At 47.4% G+C, this 20,280-nt stretch overlaps 3 protein-coding genes across 5 annotated transcripts; 1 reads left to right on the forward strand and 2 right to left on the reverse strand.

The window, feature by feature from the left end:
- Positions 1-472: 472 nt before the first annotated feature.
- tbl2 (transducin beta like 2) lies at positions 473-3,734 on the reverse strand. The gene is made up of 7 exons (XM_047042953.1): positions 3,350-3,734; positions 2,855-2,976; positions 2,304-2,488; positions 2,061-2,212; positions 1,843-1,969; positions 1,505-1,657; positions 473-1,070 (listed from the first exon to the last, which is right to left on the reverse strand). The coding sequence occupies exons 1-7, from the start codon at positions 3,474-3,476 to the stop codon at positions 611-613; spliced, it is 1,326 nt and encodes a 441-aa protein (XP_046898909.1). The 5' UTR covers positions 3,477-3,734; the 3' UTR covers positions 473-610.
- Positions 3,735-3,789: 55 nt separating this feature from the next.
- On the forward strand, positions 3,790-8,849 carry nsun5 (NOP2/Sun RNA methyltransferase 5). 2 transcript variants are annotated; one of them, XM_047042952.1, is made up of 10 exons: positions 3,790-3,988; positions 4,178-4,297; positions 4,643-4,814; positions 5,217-5,325; positions 5,429-5,567; positions 5,746-5,861; positions 5,976-6,154; positions 6,310-6,514; positions 6,831-6,986; positions 7,095-7,210. In XM_047042952.1, exons 1-10 carry the CDS (start codon positions 3,896-3,898, stop codon positions 7,126-7,128), a joined length of 1,323 nt encoding a protein of 440 aa, XP_046898908.1. In that variant the 5' UTR covers positions 3,790-3,895; the 3' UTR covers positions 7,129-7,210. The 2 variants fall into 2 exon arrangements, with proteins under 2 accessions (XP_046898908.1, XP_046898907.1); XM_047042951.1 differs by having other exon boundaries at positions 3,791-3,988; positions 7,087-8,849.
- A 2,214-nt stretch (positions 8,850-11,063) lies between these two features.
- On the reverse strand, positions 11,064-18,758 carry pom121 (POM121 transmembrane nucleoporin). 2 transcript variants are annotated; one of them, XM_047042949.1, is made up of 13 exons: positions 18,153-18,758; positions 17,004-17,219; positions 16,574-16,741; positions 16,357-16,437; positions 16,030-16,204; positions 15,697-15,788; positions 15,222-15,340; positions 14,981-15,102; positions 14,683-14,782; positions 13,566-13,889; positions 11,733-13,409; positions 11,421-11,522; positions 11,064-11,254 (listed from the first exon to the last, which is right to left on the reverse strand). In XM_047042949.1, the coding sequence occupies exons 1-13, from the start codon at positions 18,716-18,718 to the stop codon at positions 11,154-11,156; spliced, it is 3,843 nt and encodes a 1,280-aa protein (XP_046898905.1). In that variant the 5' UTR covers positions 18,719-18,758; the 3' UTR covers positions 11,064-11,153. The 2 variants fall into 2 exon arrangements, with proteins under 2 accessions (XP_046898905.1, XP_046898906.1); XM_047042950.1 differs by having other exon boundaries at positions 15,222-15,301; positions 18,153-18,757.
- Between the last annotated feature and the right edge of the window lie 1,522 nt (positions 18,759-20,280).

Consider the following 20,280-nt stretch of genomic DNA (forward strand, 5'->3'; position numbering starts at 1 on the left):
TCACTTCTCACTGCTGTACAACGCCTTCCAGAATTTGCATGCGTTTACATAAAGTTACCAGTTGGGTACACTGTGGCATAACAGTATCACGGGCTGAAACAATGTCCGTCAAATATCAAATGATAGAGGTCTCAGATTTTCGGTCCGGGAGAGCTGCCATCCTGTAGGTTTTTTACTTCAACTGCAAATAATGTAGCTTCATTCAGCTCATCATCCAGCTAATTAGTAGAATCAGGTGTGCTAAATTAAGTTCAAGTGAAAACAGTCTGGATGGTAGCTCTCCAGGAACAGGGTTGGAGACCCCTGGACATGGTCTGGCAAAGCATATGCTTGTTGCAGCTATTAAAGTAATACAAAGTCCCACAACTTCCTCCAGATCTAATTAACACCACTAAAAGGATGATCTGCTATCCACAAAACTGGGCAAAGGAGAGGCAAGTTTACAGAAATGAACACAATCAACCCAAAGCCATTTTCCTTAAAAACCATTTCTTTATTAAACCAGCATGCAAATGCCACTTCGATGACAGTAGCCATTGCAAGCCATGATGTGAAGAGGAGGCAGTGAAAGAGAGAGAGAGCGAGACACCACAACACACAGAAGGGGTCTTTAGTCCTTGGGTTCGGCCAGCACAGTGTCAAGAGCGCTCTGCGCCTCCTGTATCTGCTGCTGCAGCCTCTGTTTCATCCCCTCGTTCTGGGCCTTCTTGAGCATGGCCTGCATGTCCCGGATGGCCGCCCTGTAGCCCGGCGAGTTGTGGAACACGCGGATGGCCCTGTCCCCGCTGGACACCAGGAAGCGGCTGTTGATGTCGAACCTCAGGTCGGTGATCTCGACGCCGTGGACGCCATGGAACTCCTCCTCCAGCCGGCCCGTGGCCGCGTCGTACATGGCCACGTCGCAGCCGTTGGAGACGGCGACCACGCGGGCATCGGGAGAGAGCGCCACGAGGCTGCCGTCCGAGGACTGGCACGGTACGGACAGGAGCAGGTAAGGGTCTTGCTGTTTCTTGTACTCGACGTCGGTGTCCCACAATCGCCACGTGCCGTCTTTGGACACCGTGGCCATTCTAGGGAGAAAGAGGGGTTTTGACAGTTTAAGCCCAATGCGGGCCTGTTAAATGTCGACCACGGAACTTGGATCCAATTGAGTGTTGATTTATGAAACAAACTCAATTTAGGGAAGTCCATGGCACATGGTTTAGTTCAGAGGTTTTCAGCCCTGGTCCTCAGGGACCCCCTGTCCTGCACGTTTTAGATGTTTGCCTGCTTCAACACACCTGATTCAAATGAACGGTCATTAACAGGCTTCTGCCTAACTCGATAACGACCCCTTCATTTGAATCAGGTGTGTTGGAGCAGGGAAACATCTAAAACGTGCAGGACAGGGGGTCCCTGAAGACCAGGGTTAAGAACCACTGTTCTAGAACATTGTGGTCCCGGTCACAGCCCCAACTTGACCTGTGCAAGATATTTACGCAAAACCACAATGTCACAGCCATACCTGCGAGAGTCATTGGAGAATGAAAACGAGTGGACCCCTGCTGAATGCCCCTTGAGGTCAAACGCTCGCGACACCTCTCTGAACTCCCCGCTCTTCCCAAAGCAGACTTCCCACACCTTTACATCAGGGGTGAAGCCACAAGAGGCAACAAACCTGAAATAGAAAACAAGACAACGTTTGCATTTCACATTAAACTACATAAATATGGTTTATTTAACGTACATAAAACCAACGCCAACTGTTCCATATTTTCCACCTGCAAAGTCACATTTTATTTATTCTCTTAGTCTGTGATTGTATGTAATGCCAATCATTCTAAATGTTATCCCTTTACTGACCTGCCACAGGGTGAGATAGCAGCATAGGAATTAGTCATCTGATTAGTGGTGATAGAGGCCAGAACCTCTCCTTTAAGGTCCCAGATGAGAATGGTGGTGTCTGTGTAGGCACTCATGATGAACTTACCTAAAAAAATACAAAAAATAAAATAAAACCTTAATGAAAGACTGATTTAATGAAACGCCTTTATCTAGATCATTTCCATGTATCACCATACCGGTTTCCGCAATTCCAATGTTTATTATATTGGCCTTGTGTCTTTGGGGAAAGTCTTCTGGAGCAGCTTTAAAATTGAAGGACCCATCTTCCTTCTTGATCATCTTAAAGATGCGGATGGTATCTCCATTTGCAAGCCAAGTAATAAAGGCCCTGCAAACAAAGTGCAAGCAATGAGGAAAATGCCTGGCATGGAAAGATGTCCATCCTCCTTTGTTTTGGAAAGTGCTGAAAGAAGATTTACCTCGAGTCCGGACTGAAGCGAACCAGCGTGGCATGGTCCAGTTCCACATTAGCCCTGAGACATTTGTGATCTCTGTCCAGGAAGTCTCTGGTGCTCCAGATTCGGACCGTACGGTCATCGGCACAGGAGGCAAGGTATTTTCCATTACTGCTGAAGTCGAGGCATGTCACGTTAGCACTGTGACTCTGGGGACGGACGAACAGTTGATAGGTGAGCACTGAGTAATGTGAAAGGTGGTAATCGTGCAGATTGGTTCATTTCAAAAACTTGAGTGCTCTTAATGCACCAGACTCGGCAAGCTCACAAAGACAGTCAATAACGTCACATTCTGGCAGTCACAGAACTGTGTGAGGTGGAATTTCTAATTGATTAGATAAAAAGCTACTCAGCCTGAAGGTTTTACAATACTATGGACTTTTGACTAAACAAGCAAATGTCCAGGGTATATCGTAAGAACTTTATTGTCTGTCAAACGTTACAGAAGCAATAATGTACATTTACCACATTTAGAAACACACACACACACAACACAACTAAATATACCAATGTACCTTTAGTGAGGATGCAACAAGGGGGTGGCTGAATGTGTGTTGCTGAGGTTTCTCTTTGCGAGGGCGTTGTTTGTCCTGCTTTAGTTTCTTGGAAACTGAAGTTTTCACTGAATTCTCTTCAGCTGCAAAACATCAATAAGGTCAATATTCTTAATCCAACCGTAGTCTATAAACCAGCCAATCCAAAACAAAATGCTCATGTGTACATGGTTCTCTAAAATGTTGCATATTCATGATTGTAAAACGTTTGGAGCCTTTTGAGTCAAGCATTCAGACACGCCCCCAATCAAGGGGACTGTGACCGACATTAAAACCAGTTGGAGTCATCTATTATTTAGAGCTCTTATATTACAGTTAACTACTTGTTTGATTTGGGAACAAGTGCAATAAAGGACTACACAAGAACAAGATAGAAGGGTTATGACAGTGCGCTAACGTCCTGCTATCTTGTGTGTGGACATAGTACTACTATATGTTCTTTAGCTTAGAACTTACCGATTAAGTTTTCAGTCTGTTCGTTCTGTTCACTTATTTCACCTTTCTGTTTCCCCACCGTGACGGCAACCAAAATAAGTAATGCTCCTATAATTAACGTCAAGGCAATAAGAGCTGCTATCTCCATCTTCAACCAGTTTGTGCCACGTTAGTGTGTAAGAAGCAAGCTAGTTAGTGAGCTGTGTGTAGCTACGCTAATTATTTGCTTGACTTAGCTAACGTTATCTAGCAACTTCTGTTTTCAAAGCTTTGATCGGATTTTACTTACAGCACTAGTCAATGCAAAATTTCAGTTTCGACAGCAATCCAATTACAAATTGCCGACGTAAAACCTAACTGATTTGCAGAACAGTCGTGGTCATTCAGCTTGTGAAAAGTCGAAAGCACTTTGGGTTATACCGTAAATCTACAAATATTTTCAGCAGGACGTAAAGCAGACTTTTATCCTACGGAAACGTGGATGTCGTGGAAATATTGTTAGACTGCTGTGGTATATTTTAGAACATTAGTCCTGTATACTACTGGCTGTGTGCTTATTACTAAGCCATGGCGTTGTACAAAAATGCTTCCGAGATTCTCGAAAAAGTGGAAAGGAAGAAGGGTACTGTAAAGACGCTGGTTTACGACAGTAAATTCCAGGTAAGGATCATCATAACATTTAGCATGCTAGCTAACAAGCTAACATTTACTGCCCAGCATGCGTAGCTATCTCTACAACGAGAGCAGAAACTGTGGGGAAAACAAACTAACCCACATACAACAGAAATACAGTCACAGACTGCTAGCCCCTGTTGACATGGACCTTTAATGATACACCTTTTTCGCCAGAATATCAAGCAGCTCTTTGCCCTGGTTTGTGAGACACAAAAGTTCTCATCTGTCCTCCAAGAAATTATCGACTCCACTCAGCTCCTCAAAAAGACCAAACTCAAAATGAATCTGGCAAAGGTAAAATGATTCTGAATCTACTGTCATGTATTAAGGTCTCTGTGAAAGTGTTGTATTGCACTGCTGTTATCGTTTGTGTAGTCCAGTGGTTTCAAACCCCCTCTTCCTCAGGGAACACCTGTCCTGCATGTTTGAGATGTTTCCCTGCTCCAACACACCTGATTCTAATTAATGGTTCGTTATTCAGCTCCGCAGAAGCCTGCTTATGACCATTCATTTGAATCAGGTGTTGGAGCAGGGAAACATCTAAAACATGCAGGACGGGCATTCCCTGAGGAGGAGGGTTGGGAACCACTGGTGTTGTCACTCACCTCATGTTTTTGTTTCACTGCTCATTAACCACAGGTGTTGGTGTATGACTTGCTGATTGGCCAAGGGCTTAAATGTGGCGGTGGCTGGAAGGTGGTGCTGATGAAGCATCGCTCCGCATTGCACGCGGCCCTGGCTCGTATGAAGATCAAGAAGAAGGTCAGCCGAAACCAGGACCTGCTCCCCATCGCGGTACAGAACCCCGAAGGTAGGTGGTGAACAATGGATTTTGGTGTTTCAAAACCCATTGACACTGTATGACTATGTTTAGCTTGTGTTCTGCTCCTCTCTCTTACCAACCGTCTCTGGAGGAGGGGATCCCTCTCTGAATTGCTCCTCCCAAAGTTTCTTCAAAAATGTTTCTGGGAGTTTTTCCTTGTCTTCCTTGAGGGTTGAGGTTGGTTGAGGGGCAGTCCAATGGGCGTATGTGAAGCCCTCTGTGACATGCTTGCGTGTAAAAAGGCCTATACAAATACATTTGATTTGGTGAACTACCATCAGACGGCCTGATCTGCAATGCCGAATCATATCACGCACACGTGTGCACTGTGCTGTCACTGATGACAGTTCCGACGTGCAGTCAACTGCTTTACAACTTTTCTGACGTCAGGCGACGAGCTCCCAAGGTATGTGCGAGTGAACACGCTGAAGACGAAAGTGGAAGACGTCGTCGACTATTTCAAGAGGGAGGGCTTTGCTTACCATGGTCAAGCCTACAGGTTAGTGAGTGGTCCTTGGATTCTCTTGTGCCTCCACTGTGTGTATGTGAGTCATGTCGTTCGTTTTTTAATTCACATATTAATGGTTGTACTGTATTTTCAGGCTTGAGGACTTGACCACCCTGAGAGGCAAAACCTTTGTAGGTGATCTGCATCTGTCAGACCTGTTAGTTTTTGCAGCCAAAACAGATTTCCACGACCATTATCTGTACAAAGCTGGTCACATCATACTGCAGGATAAGGTGAGGACTTGGAAAATAATTATGCTTCATCAGCCTATTTCCTCAGGTCATCATTAATAACTTGTTTACTCGTAAATAATGCTCCTTAGATAAATATGTAATTACTTGGATGGCCCAAAATGCAGACTACTGGGCTAAAATGGCCATCTTTCAATGTCAGCTTTTTATGTTGTGACAGGCAAGCTGTCTTCCAGCGTACCTCCTGAAACCTCCCGCTGGCAGCCACGTCCTCGACGCTTGTGCCGCCCCTGGGAATAAAACAAGCCACCTTGCTGCCATCATGAACAACACAGGGTGAAGTTCACGTGCACTTAAACACATTTCATGAGACAATGGCAGAATAGTACACATGCACAATAAATCACTGTTCCATTTTCTGACAGCTGTCTGGACTTGTCTTTGCTCCAGGAAACTGTTTGCCTTCGACCTGGATGCCAAGCGCCTGTCCACGATGTCGACGCTCCTGCTTCGTGCAGGAGTCACATGTCAGCAGCTGGCCAATGAGGACTTCTTAAAGGTGGACCCGCACAGCCCCCTGTATAAAGATGTTCAGTACATTCTACTGGACCCATCGTGTAGTGGATCAGGTATAAACGCTATGACCGTTCTCGCAGACAACTAGCGTTGAGTCAGTTTGAAAGTGTAGGTCTATAATACTCTTAAACCTGTCGACATCCTCCATTTTATTTTACAGTATTTGCTAGTCGTGTCTTGAGGGGTGTGTGTGTCTGTGCTCATACAGGAATGGTCTCTTTGAAGAACGAGGCTTCGTCCCAGACGGCACAGGACAAGCGTCTGCAGGCCCTAGCAGCCTTCCAGCTGCGCTGTCTGAACCACGCCCTGCGTTTCCCACGCCTGCAGCGCCTCGCCTACTCCACCTGCTCCGTCCACACTGAGGAGAACGAGCAGGTGGTGTCCGCCTGTCTGCAGGACAACCCTGGCTTCAGGTGGGGGGGGGGGAGAAACACGTTCATCTGTTAAGACCCTTAAAAAAAAAAAAAAAGAATTATTTTTGTTGTGTTTTTCATGAAATCCAGTGTTGGGTATGTTTTCAACCAGCCTCAAAGTGTTTACACATCTGCACTTATACTATTGGTGTGCAAACTTAGGAGAAAAGTTCTTCCCATAAAGTGTAATTGCCAAGTAGCCAAAGAGTACCATTTGCATCAGTCAAACTCGTTTTACAAACATACATTTAACTGTTGAAGTGAGACGATGACGAGATGAAGACGAGATGCTCAGTGAAACCGTCTTGCCCTGCAGGCTGGTGTCGGTGCTTCCGCAGTGGCCAGAGCGCGGCCTGGCCCCTCTGACCCAGTGCCTGCGAGCGAGCGTTGCCAAGACGCACACCCACGGCTTCTTTGTGGCTCTGCTGGAGAGGCACACGGCTGAGAGCAAAGTCCAGGTCACCCCAACAATGTGAGTTTCTTTTACTTACAGGGATTCATCAGTTTGAATGACTTGCTTGATGTATCGGCTATTCTGTAGGCTGTCGTTAAACACCTTGCATTTTCCCCAGTCTCCCAGTCACCGAGTCAAGTTCAAGTTTGCCACTCGATGAGGGGAATCCAGGTGCTGAAAAGCCCATCATCGAGGAACTTGAACCTACAGATATGCAGACAAACTGCTCAGCAAGAAAGAAGACCAAAAAAAAGAAAAAGAAGACTAAAGTTGAGTGATAACTTATCTGCTAGGGTACGCTACCAGACACAGCAATACAACCACGGTTCTGTCGACGTTTTCAAATCCTTCTGTCGCATCAATTAGCCCTCGTTACCTCAGTTGGACTTCTCAATGTACGCATCATGTCTTGCCCATGTCTCGAATAAACATTTAAAACCAAGGCCCTGCCACCAAACTACTGTTGAAAAATGGCTCGAGTGAATGCACAAAATGCCTGAGATATAGTCATCACATATTTATTCAAAACAAGGTACATTTCATGAGCAGAAAGGGAGGCCATTACACAATACATCCAGGTCTGCACACGCACGCCTTTCCCGTCCTCTTAAGGGAAAGCACCTCTTATTACAAAACAATCTGCGTACACACACACTCACAACATTCCTAAATAAGAGAATATAGCCACACCAGCTAGCTACAGCACTCGCAAACACTCATAACTTAAGACATCCAGCTCTTTGAACCCCGCTGCAACAAAACCAAATCTACATTTCAGCCATTTGGTGCCCCTTCTGTAACATTCGAACAAAACACGAGCTGACATCCTTCGTCCATACTGTACAGTATAGCCACAATCAAAGCTCAAAACGTCTTGAAAACACATGAACATGAGGCTTAAATAAGAAGGTTTGACATGAAGTACACGTGTTCATTAGTCGTTGTACAAATGGGCATAAGCACACTCGATTTGTTTTGATTCGAACCCAATGACTACGACTACATTCTTTGTTTTGTGCTTTTTTAGTTGTGCAAGTCTATGACGCCCACATCGATTGAGGATTCCCGAACCAATTTGAAAGTTAGTTTACACTGCCGTCACCATGTATATCTAAACCAGGTTCCTTCAGTGTTCAGTGGATGCACAAGCAAATCAAATATCACAACACAATGAGCCTCTAGCATGAGACTTTCCCACCAATAATCTCGTGGCAGACATTCCCAGTGATTAAACTGGACAGTGACGAGTTCTTATTTTAAAGGGATGTTGAAATGTAACGAAAATAAAATGAATAAAAAAGTTACATTTTGGAATTGTGGTGCATATATATATATATATAAACAGAATGGACAAGGAACTCAAATGTACCACAACTGACAAATTAATTTGCCTAAACTCTCACACGCACACTTACATATGAAGTCACCAAAAAGTCTCTATAAGCAACACAATTGACATGCTCATTAGGCTTGTACTGTACACAATAAGACAGCATTCACATACAGTACACTCACAGTTGCAGACCTAGTGCTCTCTCGTATAAAAGAAGTGAACTCTTACAAAGGGAAACTTTTATAGACAATTTTATTCCACCAATGCAGTAGGTTGAAGAAAACTTAACGAATTAGAAAAAAGTCATTCACAACTAACTAAAGACCAATGCCTCAGTGAGCCAAGCTTGAAGGAATTCTAAAAGGCAACCTGCTTAAATACAAAAATAAAGTCTGTGCGCATTTCCCCTTGGCCCCCCCCCCCTCCCCTTTTTACTCCGTTTTAGCATCTGTTGCCACTATTCAGCCAAATCAGGCCCTGCACACACACATTCACACTTCTCACAATCACTACCTGGCTCGACCAGAAGAGATGATCCTTACTAAAAGTAAGAGTTCAAAAACGTCTCCATGAGGGGCTGAACACTTCTTAATTTCCGAGGTATCTTACATAAATAACCTACATGGTTAGTAAAACGAGAAACCGCTCGACTGAAGGGTCGGTTTCACTTGAAAAGAAGACAATTTCCCCCTTCAATTCCTTTAGTCCTGAGTTTTCAATCCAGCATTAAATGACAATAACAACCTCCCCTACTTGGTAAAATTGGAACAATTCACTTGTATCGTCATACAGTTTGTCAAGAACTTGTTAAACAAAACTCCAGACCCAGTCCCCCCCCACCACCCACAAATTCTCCTAACCTAGCCCCCCGGTCAGCATGCAGGTAAAACCATGTCCGGCACTACCAATATGCCGCCAATCACAACTTTTCCTCCAAGCCAGACTCACCAAGGCAAATATAGTGGCAAGCATATACACAAGACAGAACCTGGGGGGAGGGGGGGGGGGGGGTACAGTAGTACAATCATGTACTACAGTATGTTCAATGCATAAGTGGATATCCAAGCTGAGCTCATTTTAAACAGGTGCGCTCATCTTTGTCTGGTTTGAGTATACAGATGGCAGTTGGGCTATCGTGTTTGCTTGCCTTTGTAAGGCATGGTGATCGAATGTTGCAGGGGGGCGGGGGTGTGTGTGTGTGTGGCAGGGAATCTGGACATACTATGCGGTATATAATGGCCTTGAAAATATGTCATATCAGTCAATATATCTAGCAACACAGTTTGATGGTTGAATGCGTTGCTTCGTTGCTGGGTGGAAATTTGCCTGCATATGTGTGAAGTTGTAGGACAAGGATTTGACACCTTTTATGGATCACACACATACACACATCTGTTGCAAATGGGTGGAAATTTGCCTGCATATGTGTGAAGCTGTAGGACAAGGATTTGACACCTTTTATGGATCACACACACACACACACATCTGTTGCAACTTTGATGGAGTATGGACTAGGTGGAAGCTGGAGGGAAATACTTAAGCGGTCAGCCTTTCAAGCTTGGTTATATCCCATTGTAAAAAAAAAAAAAAAATCTACAAGCCAATATTGCCAAGATCTGTCATGAAAGCGACCTATTTTTAGGATGTGGGGGAAGATTGAGAGTGCGGGGATGGAGGGCAGAGAGGTAGTCTGGTACATATCACAAAACTGAATTTGGTGGTAGGAGACTTTTCACGGGGCAAAGCTTAAAAATGGGCTTTGGTTTTTCAGTGCAATGCTCAAGGTAGCCTATTTACACTGACGCCACAACAGCAACTCTGGCATTCACATTGTCCAGAAAAGCATGTTCAAAATTAAAAAAGGACTGCATTAGCCTTATTTTACTATTAAGGTCAAAAACAAAACAACAACACAAACTAAGGCTGAACAAGTCTCAAGGGAAGTTTGAACAAGGGAATGCTTAACAAACGCAATGTGACACTGACGCAAGGGCCCCTCTATTCGTTGCCCTTCAACATATCGCTGAAACGGTCTCCTTTCCACGAGCAGATTAAACACACGCATCATTAAGAATGAGGAATACACTACCATTTGGAAAGAAAATTCTAATATAAATGTTAAAAAAAAAAACTTCCCATCCATAAAGTGAACTAGACTTTTCCTTTTTAAGACGGCTCTTGCACATGTTGGCTACATTGTGTGTCGAGGATGGGGTTTGTGACCAATTGAATTGTACACGAGCCCTGTTTGTGACGATGGGCATTTTTCGCCAGAGAACACGTTTATGTTCAGCCCTGATACATCTTGGTAACCTACAAAAATAAAAACACTGAAGCCTGGATGTTCTAGCTCCTTGGGTGGGACTTTCGAATCGATCGGTACCCCCCCCCCCCCCCCCCCCCCCTCTCCTTTTTGCTCAGATCACGACAAGGGAGTCCCGTCAAGCTGGGAAGAGTCCTTTTGTTTGGATATGCTTTTGCGTTCGTCAAATCATCGCAATTGTTTGTTTTGTCTCTCTTTTCAAGTATAATACATGGTATCGTTCAGTCTCCTATCCTCTTCTTTCCTTCCTTGTGACAACCGCTATATTGTCAGTAGAGTGCAGGGGGGGGGGGGGCTGGGAGAAGGGGGGGGGGGGGGGTCTCACTCTTGCTAGCGCTGTACCACACATTCGGCCAGCCCGGGCTGTCGCAGGGGGAGGGGGGGGTTCGGTGATGGGGGAAAGCCATATTCGCTATATTAACCATAGCGGCAGCAGCAGTTCAGTTTCTCTGAATGTCGACGTGGGTCCACAGCCATGACGGATGGGCGAAGGGTGGTCTCTCCCCTCCCCGTGTGTGTCTGCTCTAGGTTACTTCTTCCTGGGGTGCTGTCTCCGGGCCTGCAGCCTCTGCCGCGCCCCCGAGGGCTTGGAGCCTGCTCCGATGGAGAAGGAGGGGGTCGACGGGGAGCCTGGACACAGGGTCACAATGGTTTAGAAGAGACACGACGCCTCACAGTGAGATACCTGGACGCTAAATGTGGTCGTTGTGGTTCAATTTACGAAACTGACTCTTTTTTAAGGGGACGTTTTGGAAGCCTAACCCAGGTGTGGACGTCGTGGTTGGGGGATATTTACCAAAAGGTGACGGTGTGTTGAAGCCTTGCACGGGGGTTCCTGGGGTTCCAAACGGAATGGGCCCTGGAGCTGCACTCTGGCCGAAAGCAGGAGTGGATGTCCCTGCACAACAAATGACACGCGTGTTCAGCAGAGGCACCGTGATGAACCAAAACAAGCAGGGAACAAATGACAAATGACATGAATTGATACTATTTCGACATGTAGTCTCTTGGTTTCCGTGAGATATTGCCTAATATCATGGGTCTCTCTGAGACCATTGTCTCAGTGAGACAGACAGAGACAGACAGACAGAATATCCAGCCTACTCACCGAAGGCAGGCATGTCCTTAGCAGCCGCTGAGCCAAAGTTGAAGCCCGGCGTCTGTGTGGTGGGGTTGTTTGGAATAGGGCTTCCAAACTGACTGCCTGAAATGGCCGCGCCAAAATTGAATCCGCCGCTGGCGGGCTGGGCTGGAGTGGCTGGATTGTGCTGCAGCAGCCCACCGCCGAAGGTGAAGGTGGAGGCGGGGGGAGGGAGCAACGCGCCGGCAGTCTGGGTGGCCGAGCCGAAGGCAGGTGGGGCGGCGGCGGCCGAGGGGGTTGTGGTGCTGCCGAATGCAAAGCCGGTGGAACCGCTTCCAAATGCCGGCTTGGCGGAGGATCCGAAGGTAGAGGCCGCCGTGGTAGGGGCTCCTCCCCCGAAGGCTGAGGCCGCCGTGCTAGTGGCTCCTCCCCCGAAAGCTGAGGCCGCTGTGGTAGCGGCTTCTCCCCCGAAGGCTGAAGCCGCTGTAGTAGAGGCTCCTCCCCCGAAAGCTGAGGCCGCTGTAGTAGAGGCTCCTCCCCCGAAGGCAGGGGCCACCGTGCTAGCGGCTCCTCCCCCGAAGGCGAAGGGAGGGGGGGCGGACGCCGGAGGGGCCCTGGCCGCGCTCGACCCGAACGCAAACGGCTTTCCCGTGGCCCCGGGGGCCTGAGTCGTGCTTGGGAACGCGGCAGCGGAAGCCGTGTCGAACGACGGCTTCCCGAACGCAAAGGAGGACTGAGTCGCCGGCGGCGGCGCAGCGGCGGCGCTAGCGGTTGTTGCGCCGACGCTGCCCATGCCGAAACCGCCAAAGGTCCCTGGGGCGGAGCCCTGGCTGGACGCAGCCTGGCCAAACGTGAATCCTCCCTGGGGCTTGGCCTGGGCCGGGGGGGCAGGCTGCATGGTAGCGGAGGAGGCCGTGGTCATGGTGCCAAACGTGAAGGCGCTGTTACCGCCGGAGGTGGTCGCCGTGGAGCTGGGAGCGGGAGCCGCCGTGGCAGCCGCCGCCGCGCCAAACTGGAAGCCGCTCCCCCCCGCGGAGGGGGCGGGCGTGACGGCCGAGGGGGCGGTCGTCGGGGGCGCCGCGCTCCAGTTTCCGAACAGCGACTTTGCCGCCAACGGCGGCTGGGCGGCCGGCTCGGCGGCCGGGAGCCCGGCCGTGCTGTTGGAAAGCCCGCCGAACAGCTGCGGGGCCGGGGAGGGGGCCGCCATGGTGGTCTTGGAGAGGGACTGCCCAAATGCACTGCTGGAGGTGGCACTTCCAAAGAGGGGCTTGAAGGTGGGGGCGGCGGCGGCGGGCTGGCTTCCCGGGGCCGAGGTGGGCGGGGCTGCGGTGGTGGGCGGGGCCCCAAAGACGGGCTTGAACACGGAGGCCATGAGCGGATTGGTGCTTCCGGCAGTTTCTGTCGTAGCGGCTGGGGTGGTGGTGGATGCTGTTGTAGAGGCAGTGGAAGCTAGTGGGCTGGTGAGGCTGAAGAGAGCGGACCCACCCAGGGTGGGGATAGTGGTGGGGGCCTTGGTGGCTTGGCCCAGGACCTGGGTGAAGGCGGAGGCCAAGGTGCCGGCCGGCTGGCCGATGGGGAACGCGGTGGGCTGGGAGAGGGATACTGGGGTCGACACGGAGAGGGGGGTAGTCATGGTGGAGCTCCGCTTCAAGGCGGAGCCACCGGAGTCTGCGGGCATCATCCCCGACGTCGCCACGGAGACAGCTAAGGGGGGGGGGGGGGGGGGAAACAGCACGAGAAAACAGAGAGTTATCCCTTCGGAAACAGTGAGTTATACCTTCAGAAACACCGTCAAATGAAACGCGAAGTGGACCTGACTTTTAACGAGCGATGAAAACAAAAGGTGAGGGGGGGGCATACCTGAGGCGGAGGCAGTGGTTGAGGCAGTGGTTGAGGCAGCGGTGGAGGCAGCGCTGGCTGCGGCGTTCCCCCTCATCATCTTCAGAGACTCCAGCAGGGGGTTGGAGGCGGGAGCGGGGGCCGCTGTGGTGGCTGGTGTGGTGCTGCCAGTGGTTACAGGGGCGGGGTCCAGGTTGATGACGGGGATCGGGGCCGCCGGGGCTGACTCTGTGGGCAGCGGGGCCGCCAGGAGGCTGCTCAGTGTGGGAGTGGTGTTGGTCGACGAGGAGAGCTGGGCCAGGGCGCTGACGGCCGGGGCAGGCGATGGCTTCTCTGGTTCTGGAGCTGAGGAAGCAAATAAGAGCAAAAGTCAGATCGCCCTTTGCTTACCGGGCAGGTGGATTTACGTGCCTGGATTTGGCGTGACGTTGGCCAAGCGCGTACACAATGCCTTTAGAAACATAAGAACATTTTCCACGTTTTTTCAACCTCTACACACCCTGATTTCAATTATGTTTCTATCCCACCTATCTACACACAACAAACGTAATGACCGCTCTTAATTACTATGGCAATATATGCAATACTTGGTTGAATTAAGGACTGCAAGCCACCAAGGCAAGGTAATAAACAAACCTCAAACCATTACACTACTGTTAAACTTGTTAATAGGTCATTTGCATTTATTAGGAATTAGGGATATTTGTGAGGAGAAACAAGAGCTAATGTAAGCCGTACCTGTAGAACCCTAATACAGGGTCATAATGGTCTATTGTCTGTTTGAATACATAATTGAATAGACAAACCGATGTATAATTTCTTAATATCATTACTCAAAATGACCCAGTGGTTTAAATGGTTATAGATAATTTCATAATGCATATGGGGATTAAATAAGAGAATCAGAACTACTCAATGGACAAACCGATGTATAATTTCTTAATATCATTACTCAAAATGACCCAGTGGTTTAAATGGTTATAGATAATTTCATAATGCATATGGGGATTAAATAAGAGAATCAGAACTACTCAATGGACAAACCGATGTATAATTTCTTAATATCACTACTCAAATTGATTGGTTTAAATGGTTATAGATCATTTCATAATTTAAATAAGATAATCAGATTACTCACCTGGCTCTTCCAGAACCTTCTGGATCTGGCTGAGAGCGGCCCTTTTCTCCTGGTCCAGGTCTTTCACAGTGATGGTGTAGCCCAGCTCAGGAGGTGGGGGCTTGGGAAACCAGGAATATCAACCAAACCAAATCATCAATAAAAGGAAAACCTCACGCCATCTTATACATTTTTTCCCCCCCACAGCCCAAACAGAGACACTTCCACTCATTCCCAAAATAATCATATTTCACAGACTCGGTTCAATGTAATTAGCGTGAATGCAGTGCTGTTATTAGTGTGTGTGTCCCCCGCTCACCAATGAGATGTGGTCTCCTCTCCTACTGGACACCAGCTGAATCTTCCGTTTCCTCCTCCCGCTTCCGGCCGAGTCGGAGGACGACGCCGTGGGCGGGGCCTCAGGAGCCGGAGTCAACTTCCCTGTAGAACACCCCCCTGTTAGACCATTTACAGCATCCTTCGCCTTCCCCGAAATCGTCGCCCTCGTTTCATCCAGAAAAAAATGAGATGTTTGAAAATAGACGGTGCTCGAGTTTTACCAGTGACTGGGGCTGAATCTGTGGCCGTCTTGTCCGATCTGACTGAGGATGCTGAGCTGGGAGAGCAGATCTCGTCCTCCCTAATGAGAAGAGGACATCCCGTTCGTAAATCAACCTGCCTGATCAAATAAAGAGGTATCCTTGTTGACTTCCAACCATGGTCTGACAACTAGCAGAGTGAATTGCATTCAAATTAAATTGACCATTGATGATTGCTTGAGTTAAAAAAATAAGTGCTGGAGATTATAATAATAATAATTTGTCAATCGATTTCCGAAATCCATCACGGGCACTACATCATGGGCACTGCATCACGGGCACTGTGTGAAGCGGACATCCGCCAGGGCTATCGCTCAGGACCCCGAGAACAAGCACTCATTCACTTCAATGCGAATCGTTCAAAGCCAGATAAGGACGTGGAATGAAATGTGCAGGGAGGGAGGCCGGCCGGCAGAGGCAGGTTTGGGTGGGGCACCTGGGTTTTTTCGAGGCTCTCTCTGGCGTCTGCGAGCGGGACGACCCCGGGCTGGAGAGAGGAGACAGGCTGCGGGTGGAGGTCTTCTTCCCCTGAGCAAAACGACACCAAGACAAGACGTGAAGACGACACGAGGACGCAGGCAACACTTTCAGCACACCCCAACCCCCCCCACACACATCCCCTGACTGCCAAAATCTCAAGAGTTCAACCTAACACTAACCAGACACATCTACTAAAAGTCTGACTATATCCTCAGGCCCTGCAAAAGCCTGCTGGACGTCGGTCTACGTCAAAGTCAACTGTATCGTGTTAGCGCCGCGGCTGCTTTACCTGAGCCACGCCCTGCGAGGAGCTGTAGGAGCTGCGGATGGGGTTGCGGGCCGAGCCCAGGGTCCCGCTGGGGGCCTGGCCGCAGTTCACAGAGCTGATGGAGGACGTCCGGGACCTCTTCATGATGGAGTCCTCCGCCGTCGCAGCGGCGATACCTCGTTTCAGATTCCCCGGCCTGGGAGACGAGAAGGGAGAAAATACATCAAAATCCAATACAAACGACCCCCAAAGCAGATTACAAGTTGGAGAAAATGAAAATGGAGGCCCCTTGAAGGAAAGGATGAATGTGGATGCAGACAGGTCTGGCGTTTCGCCTCCTATACTTACTTAGGGATCATCTGGGATGGAGCCCCGTTGGGCAGCAATGGCTCAAACGCAGACTGAGCACTCCCACCGCTGTCGTTGCGTCTGGGGGGGGGGAAACAAGAGAAGAAGGGAAAAAAAACAACCGTTTAGCCTTCCCCTTGTCTATACAACGGGTAGCTCTGACCTGAAGCATTAGTCCTCCTCCAATAGCTTCACACGCTGCGAATGGAATCCGCACCTCCTTTTGCTTTTCTGTCCTCCGACGAAACTCCTCTCATCGTCCTCCTCGACCTCTCTCTTGCGGCTCTCTTTCAGCACGCTCAACACGGTCTCCCTAGAGCAGGGGTCCGCGGGAGCGGCCGGGGCCGGAGACCCCAGGACTCCGGGGGAGTTCAGGTGGTCGTAACTGCAGAGCAAACAGGCACAATCGGCGGGGGACATGGAAGGTTAGTCAACCTTTCAAACTGGTACTACGGTATATCTTTACACAACTGAACTCAATGCGAGCGTTCAAAATCCAAAAGATCAGCAATTGATTATGTCACACGATGCTTGTATTTTATAGAATTTTTTGCGAAACATTTCCTTTTGAAGGAAATGACATGGAACAGTGATGGATGACTATGGAACCGTCGAATGGACGAGAGGGATGTGACATTTAGACTTACAAAGGGGACCTGGTCGAGTGATGATCTGGCCTGGCGATCTTCACCGTGACTGGGCTGTGGATCGCCGACGAGTTGCGGGGGGTGAGAATGTTCTTCTTCCTAAAGCCGTCCCACTGGGCTGGGGGAAGGATGCCTAGGGAAGAGGTGCCCGTCTGTTGGAGAGGGTAGTGGCGCTGGGGGGTGATGGTGAACTTGCCCATGTTGTTCAGGGGTTCTCTGTACAAGCACAGTGGCAAAAAACGGTTGAAGATGTGGTGTTACACAGTGTACCAGACTACATATGTGTTGGCTCATTAACACTTGAGAACAACATGCCTTGAATGGTTTGGAGGGACAATACTTTCTTTTAAGTGACAAGTTAAGAGGTTGTCTAACGTAGGTCAACGGTCCACAAAAACTGGACATGCATTAAATATAATAAAAATAATAAATTGCAATAATATAATATAAATTATAAATTGCAATTTATAAGTCAATATAACATCTACTATTGCTCTGACAACCATTACAAAGTTATACTCAAAATAAATATAAAACGATCAATTACAAGACGTTCAATGTTTATGACGGATCTGTAGTAAACACCATGTTAACATGGGCCTTAATCCCAAGTTTAATAAGTGAACTGAACCTATACACAACACTCAATAGCGGCACCGCTAGTATTATGTATAGCTATATTAGTTAGACCTAAGAATCAAAATCAACCGCGTGCGAGGTATCCATTTAAAAAGGACTAAAATGATCTCCCACGGGACTTATAAATATGTACGGGGTTTGGAGTGTGGAACCCACTGACACTGGGAACTCCCACATTTTCAAATCTTGGAGGGAATGCTTGGACACTTCTCAAGCGGCGAAGCATGTCACTTCAATCCATCACAACGATCCTTCATCACACTAACTGTTACTTTGAACTTTAAGCAATTCACATCGAAAGACCATCCGGAAACCATTTTTCAAAGTAATTCTAGACACATCGTTACCACTTTATGATGTTTACAAGCGGTGGACTGGTCAGCTGGCTAACAAACAGTTAGCCAACCGACTAGCTACAACCATTTGCACTTTGTTAGCTAGCTCATTTTAAAGCTAACCACGATGTAAATAACGTTAGATAGCTTAGCAAAATAATTGCATAAAGTTTACCCGAATGACAGCCTTCTGTTTGGCGTATAGACAGCATGGTTAGGTCTTGACAATCTTTCACGAAGTTGCTCTCGGGCGTTTGGGTTAGCCTCGAAACTTCCATCGGCTCTGGGCCTCCCCACAACAGCGGGAGGACTTTCTGCTTTCCCAATGTAACTTCCCATGAGTATATCCCTTGGACTGAACAGTAATGAGTCACTTTGTGCCGTGTCTCTACGAAAAATAGTAGTCTCTAAACGTCTTTGGCCGGTAAATGCTACCGCACCCCTAATATCCCCCTTTATGGGTCGACTTCTGAGTCGTTCAGGGGTTGGTACTCCGTTTGCTGTCCTTCCGGGAAACCAGCGTCGAAGCGCAGGCGGAATAGTCAGTCCACGGCGTGGATGAGGGCCCAACCGAGCGTATAGGGATTCTCCGGCGTGATAATAACAGGCAACGCAACAGGTTCCAAGTATTAAAGTTATGTATAGAAAGGTTGGAATATAATAGAGAGCTAGACAGAATATTGCGATAGCACAGAACACAAGAGAGATAAGCGCTATGAACCGCTTCTCTCTTGGAGACATGGCGGCACCGCGCCGCCGGAGGACTTTGATATCCCATAATGCCACTGTAGAATGTGATGGTCAATGTCTTCACGAGGGATGGTGCGCGCAATGGAAGTGCAGTTTGTTGCAGACGCCATAGTTGCAGCCGCGACTCATTGAGCAGAAGCCATTGATAATAGATTAATAATAACGACAGTCAGTGAAAATAGACTGAAACTTTCCCTTAGTTCAAAATTGACAGATGAGTCGACTCTGATATGGATACTTGAATACCACTATGATAACTAGGGACCCCAGGACCCTGGCCTCTAACTTCCTTCTAGTCCTCCCAACTGTAATGGTTAACTGTCCCGTAGGACAGTGTACAGCTGGACATACAATGGTATTCGCTTCTTGGAAGTAAGGTGTAAAAAAAAAAAAAGTAAAAGAAGGTGTATATAAACAAAGCTGGGTGTAGGGAAGATGAAAGATGTACTTTTGTCCTTGTGCAGTATACTAATAATGTACAGTACATTTGCACTGTCTGTAGATAATTGTTTGCTGGATCTTACTGTGTATTTTATTGTTTAACAATAAATACAAAATAACATGTTTAAATTAATTGGTCAACAAAATAAATGCATACACCAGGCATGCATACAAATGCAGGCCACAGAGTGCACGTTTTACTTACCCTTGTTATCTTTCTCTGTGCCTTATTATGGGATGTCTGCACAGGAACTGGCTTTGCCAACCAGGAAAAGCCTCAGAGCTGCACAGGAATTTCCTCTCAAGGCTTTGCCCAGAGCTGTTATTCCAATGACTCAGTTTTATTTTAACACAGGCTACCATCTATCCTGATGATATAGTCCAACTGGAATTCAAGTATCTTAGCGGATGTTTATACTGGACTTTTTACTTGTCTAGACTGTGTCCAAAACTGTGAAAATATAGAACTTGGAACTAGACTGCTGTCAGTAATGCATTCTTCTACAATGATAACATTATTTTTTATTAGACACTGGAATAGATGTAATGGAAACAGAGAGGGTTTGAGTTATTTATCCACCTCTGCAGATTAATACTGTATTGTAAATATACATATATATATATAAATGTTTGCCAGCCATGTAACATGACTTAAATCAAGGTAATGTATTCATATGTACTTTGTATCTGATGCTAAATTAATTTAAATTGTTAACAGCATAGTTTTACCTTTTTAGCTTTAAGTTTTTGCACCTCCAGTCATTGCCACTAGATGTCATATATGTTTTACTCACCAAATCCCGTCTCATGAGATAAGACAATTTGATCCTTTTCTAAATTGTTGTTTAGAGTAATCTGGCATTAACACCGCACCACCTATGGTCTGCAGAGCCTTGATACAATGTGTCATTAATCACCCAATTACTTTTCAAATAACAAATATTTGTGTTGCTGTATTTTCTAAAACCATAGCAGCCATGTTATTAGTCCACCAAATCATGTGTCCATACTAGGTTAACGTTGTATATTCTGCATAAAACAATGTGACGATATGTTTATAATTGACCAATAAAATGGGTCCAGCTGTCCCGTTGCTAGTTTTAGGGGCAGGT

The sequence above is a fragment of the Hypomesus transpacificus genome, chromosome 20 (assembly GCF_021917145.1).
Source record: "Hypomesus transpacificus isolate Combined female chromosome 20, fHypTra1, whole genome shotgun sequence".
Classification (NCBI taxonomy): domain Eukaryota; kingdom Metazoa; phylum Chordata; class Actinopteri; order Osmeriformes; family Osmeridae; genus Hypomesus; species Hypomesus transpacificus.

Excerpts from the sequence above, each read along its gene's own strand:
- tbl2 (XM_047042953.1), bottom strand. The coding sequence starts at position 3,476 with ATGGAGATAGCAGCTCTTATTGCCTTGACGTTAATTATAGGAGCATTA. Across the intron at positions 2,213-2,303 it reads CGCTTCAGTCCGGACTCGAG|GGCCTTTATTACTTGGCTTG; the intron begins GTAAATCTTCTT and ends CTTTGTTTGCAG. Across the intron at positions 1,071-1,504 it reads TTCTCCAATGACTCTCGCAG|AATGGCCACGGTGTCCAAAG; the intron begins GTATGGCTGTGA and ends CTTTCTCCCTAG.
- nsun5 (XM_047042951.1), top strand. The coding sequence starts at position 3,896 with ATGGCGTTGTACAAAAATGCTTCCGAGATTCTCGAAAAAGTGGAAAGG. Across the intron at positions 3,989-4,177 it reads TTTACGACAGTAAATTCCAG|AATATCAAGCAGCTCTTTGC; the intron begins GTAAGGATCATC and ends CTTTTTCGCCAG. Across the intron at positions 4,298-4,642 it reads TCAAAATGAATCTGGCAAAG|GTGTTGGTGTATGACTTGCT; the intron begins GTAAAATGATTC and ends CATTAACCACAG.
- pom121 (XM_047042949.1), bottom strand. The coding sequence starts at position 18,718 with ATGTCTCCAAGAGAGAAGCGGTTCATAGCGCTTATCTCTCTTGTGTTC. Across the intron at positions 14,783-14,980 it reads GAGGAGACCACATCTCATTG|CCCCCACCTCCTGAGCTGGG; the intron begins GTGAGCGGGGGA and ends TGGTTTCCCAAG. Across the intron at positions 11,523-11,732 it reads TAAGGACATGCCTGCCTTCG|GGACATCCACTCCTGCTTTC; the intron begins GTGAGTAGGCTG and ends TTTGTTGTGCAG.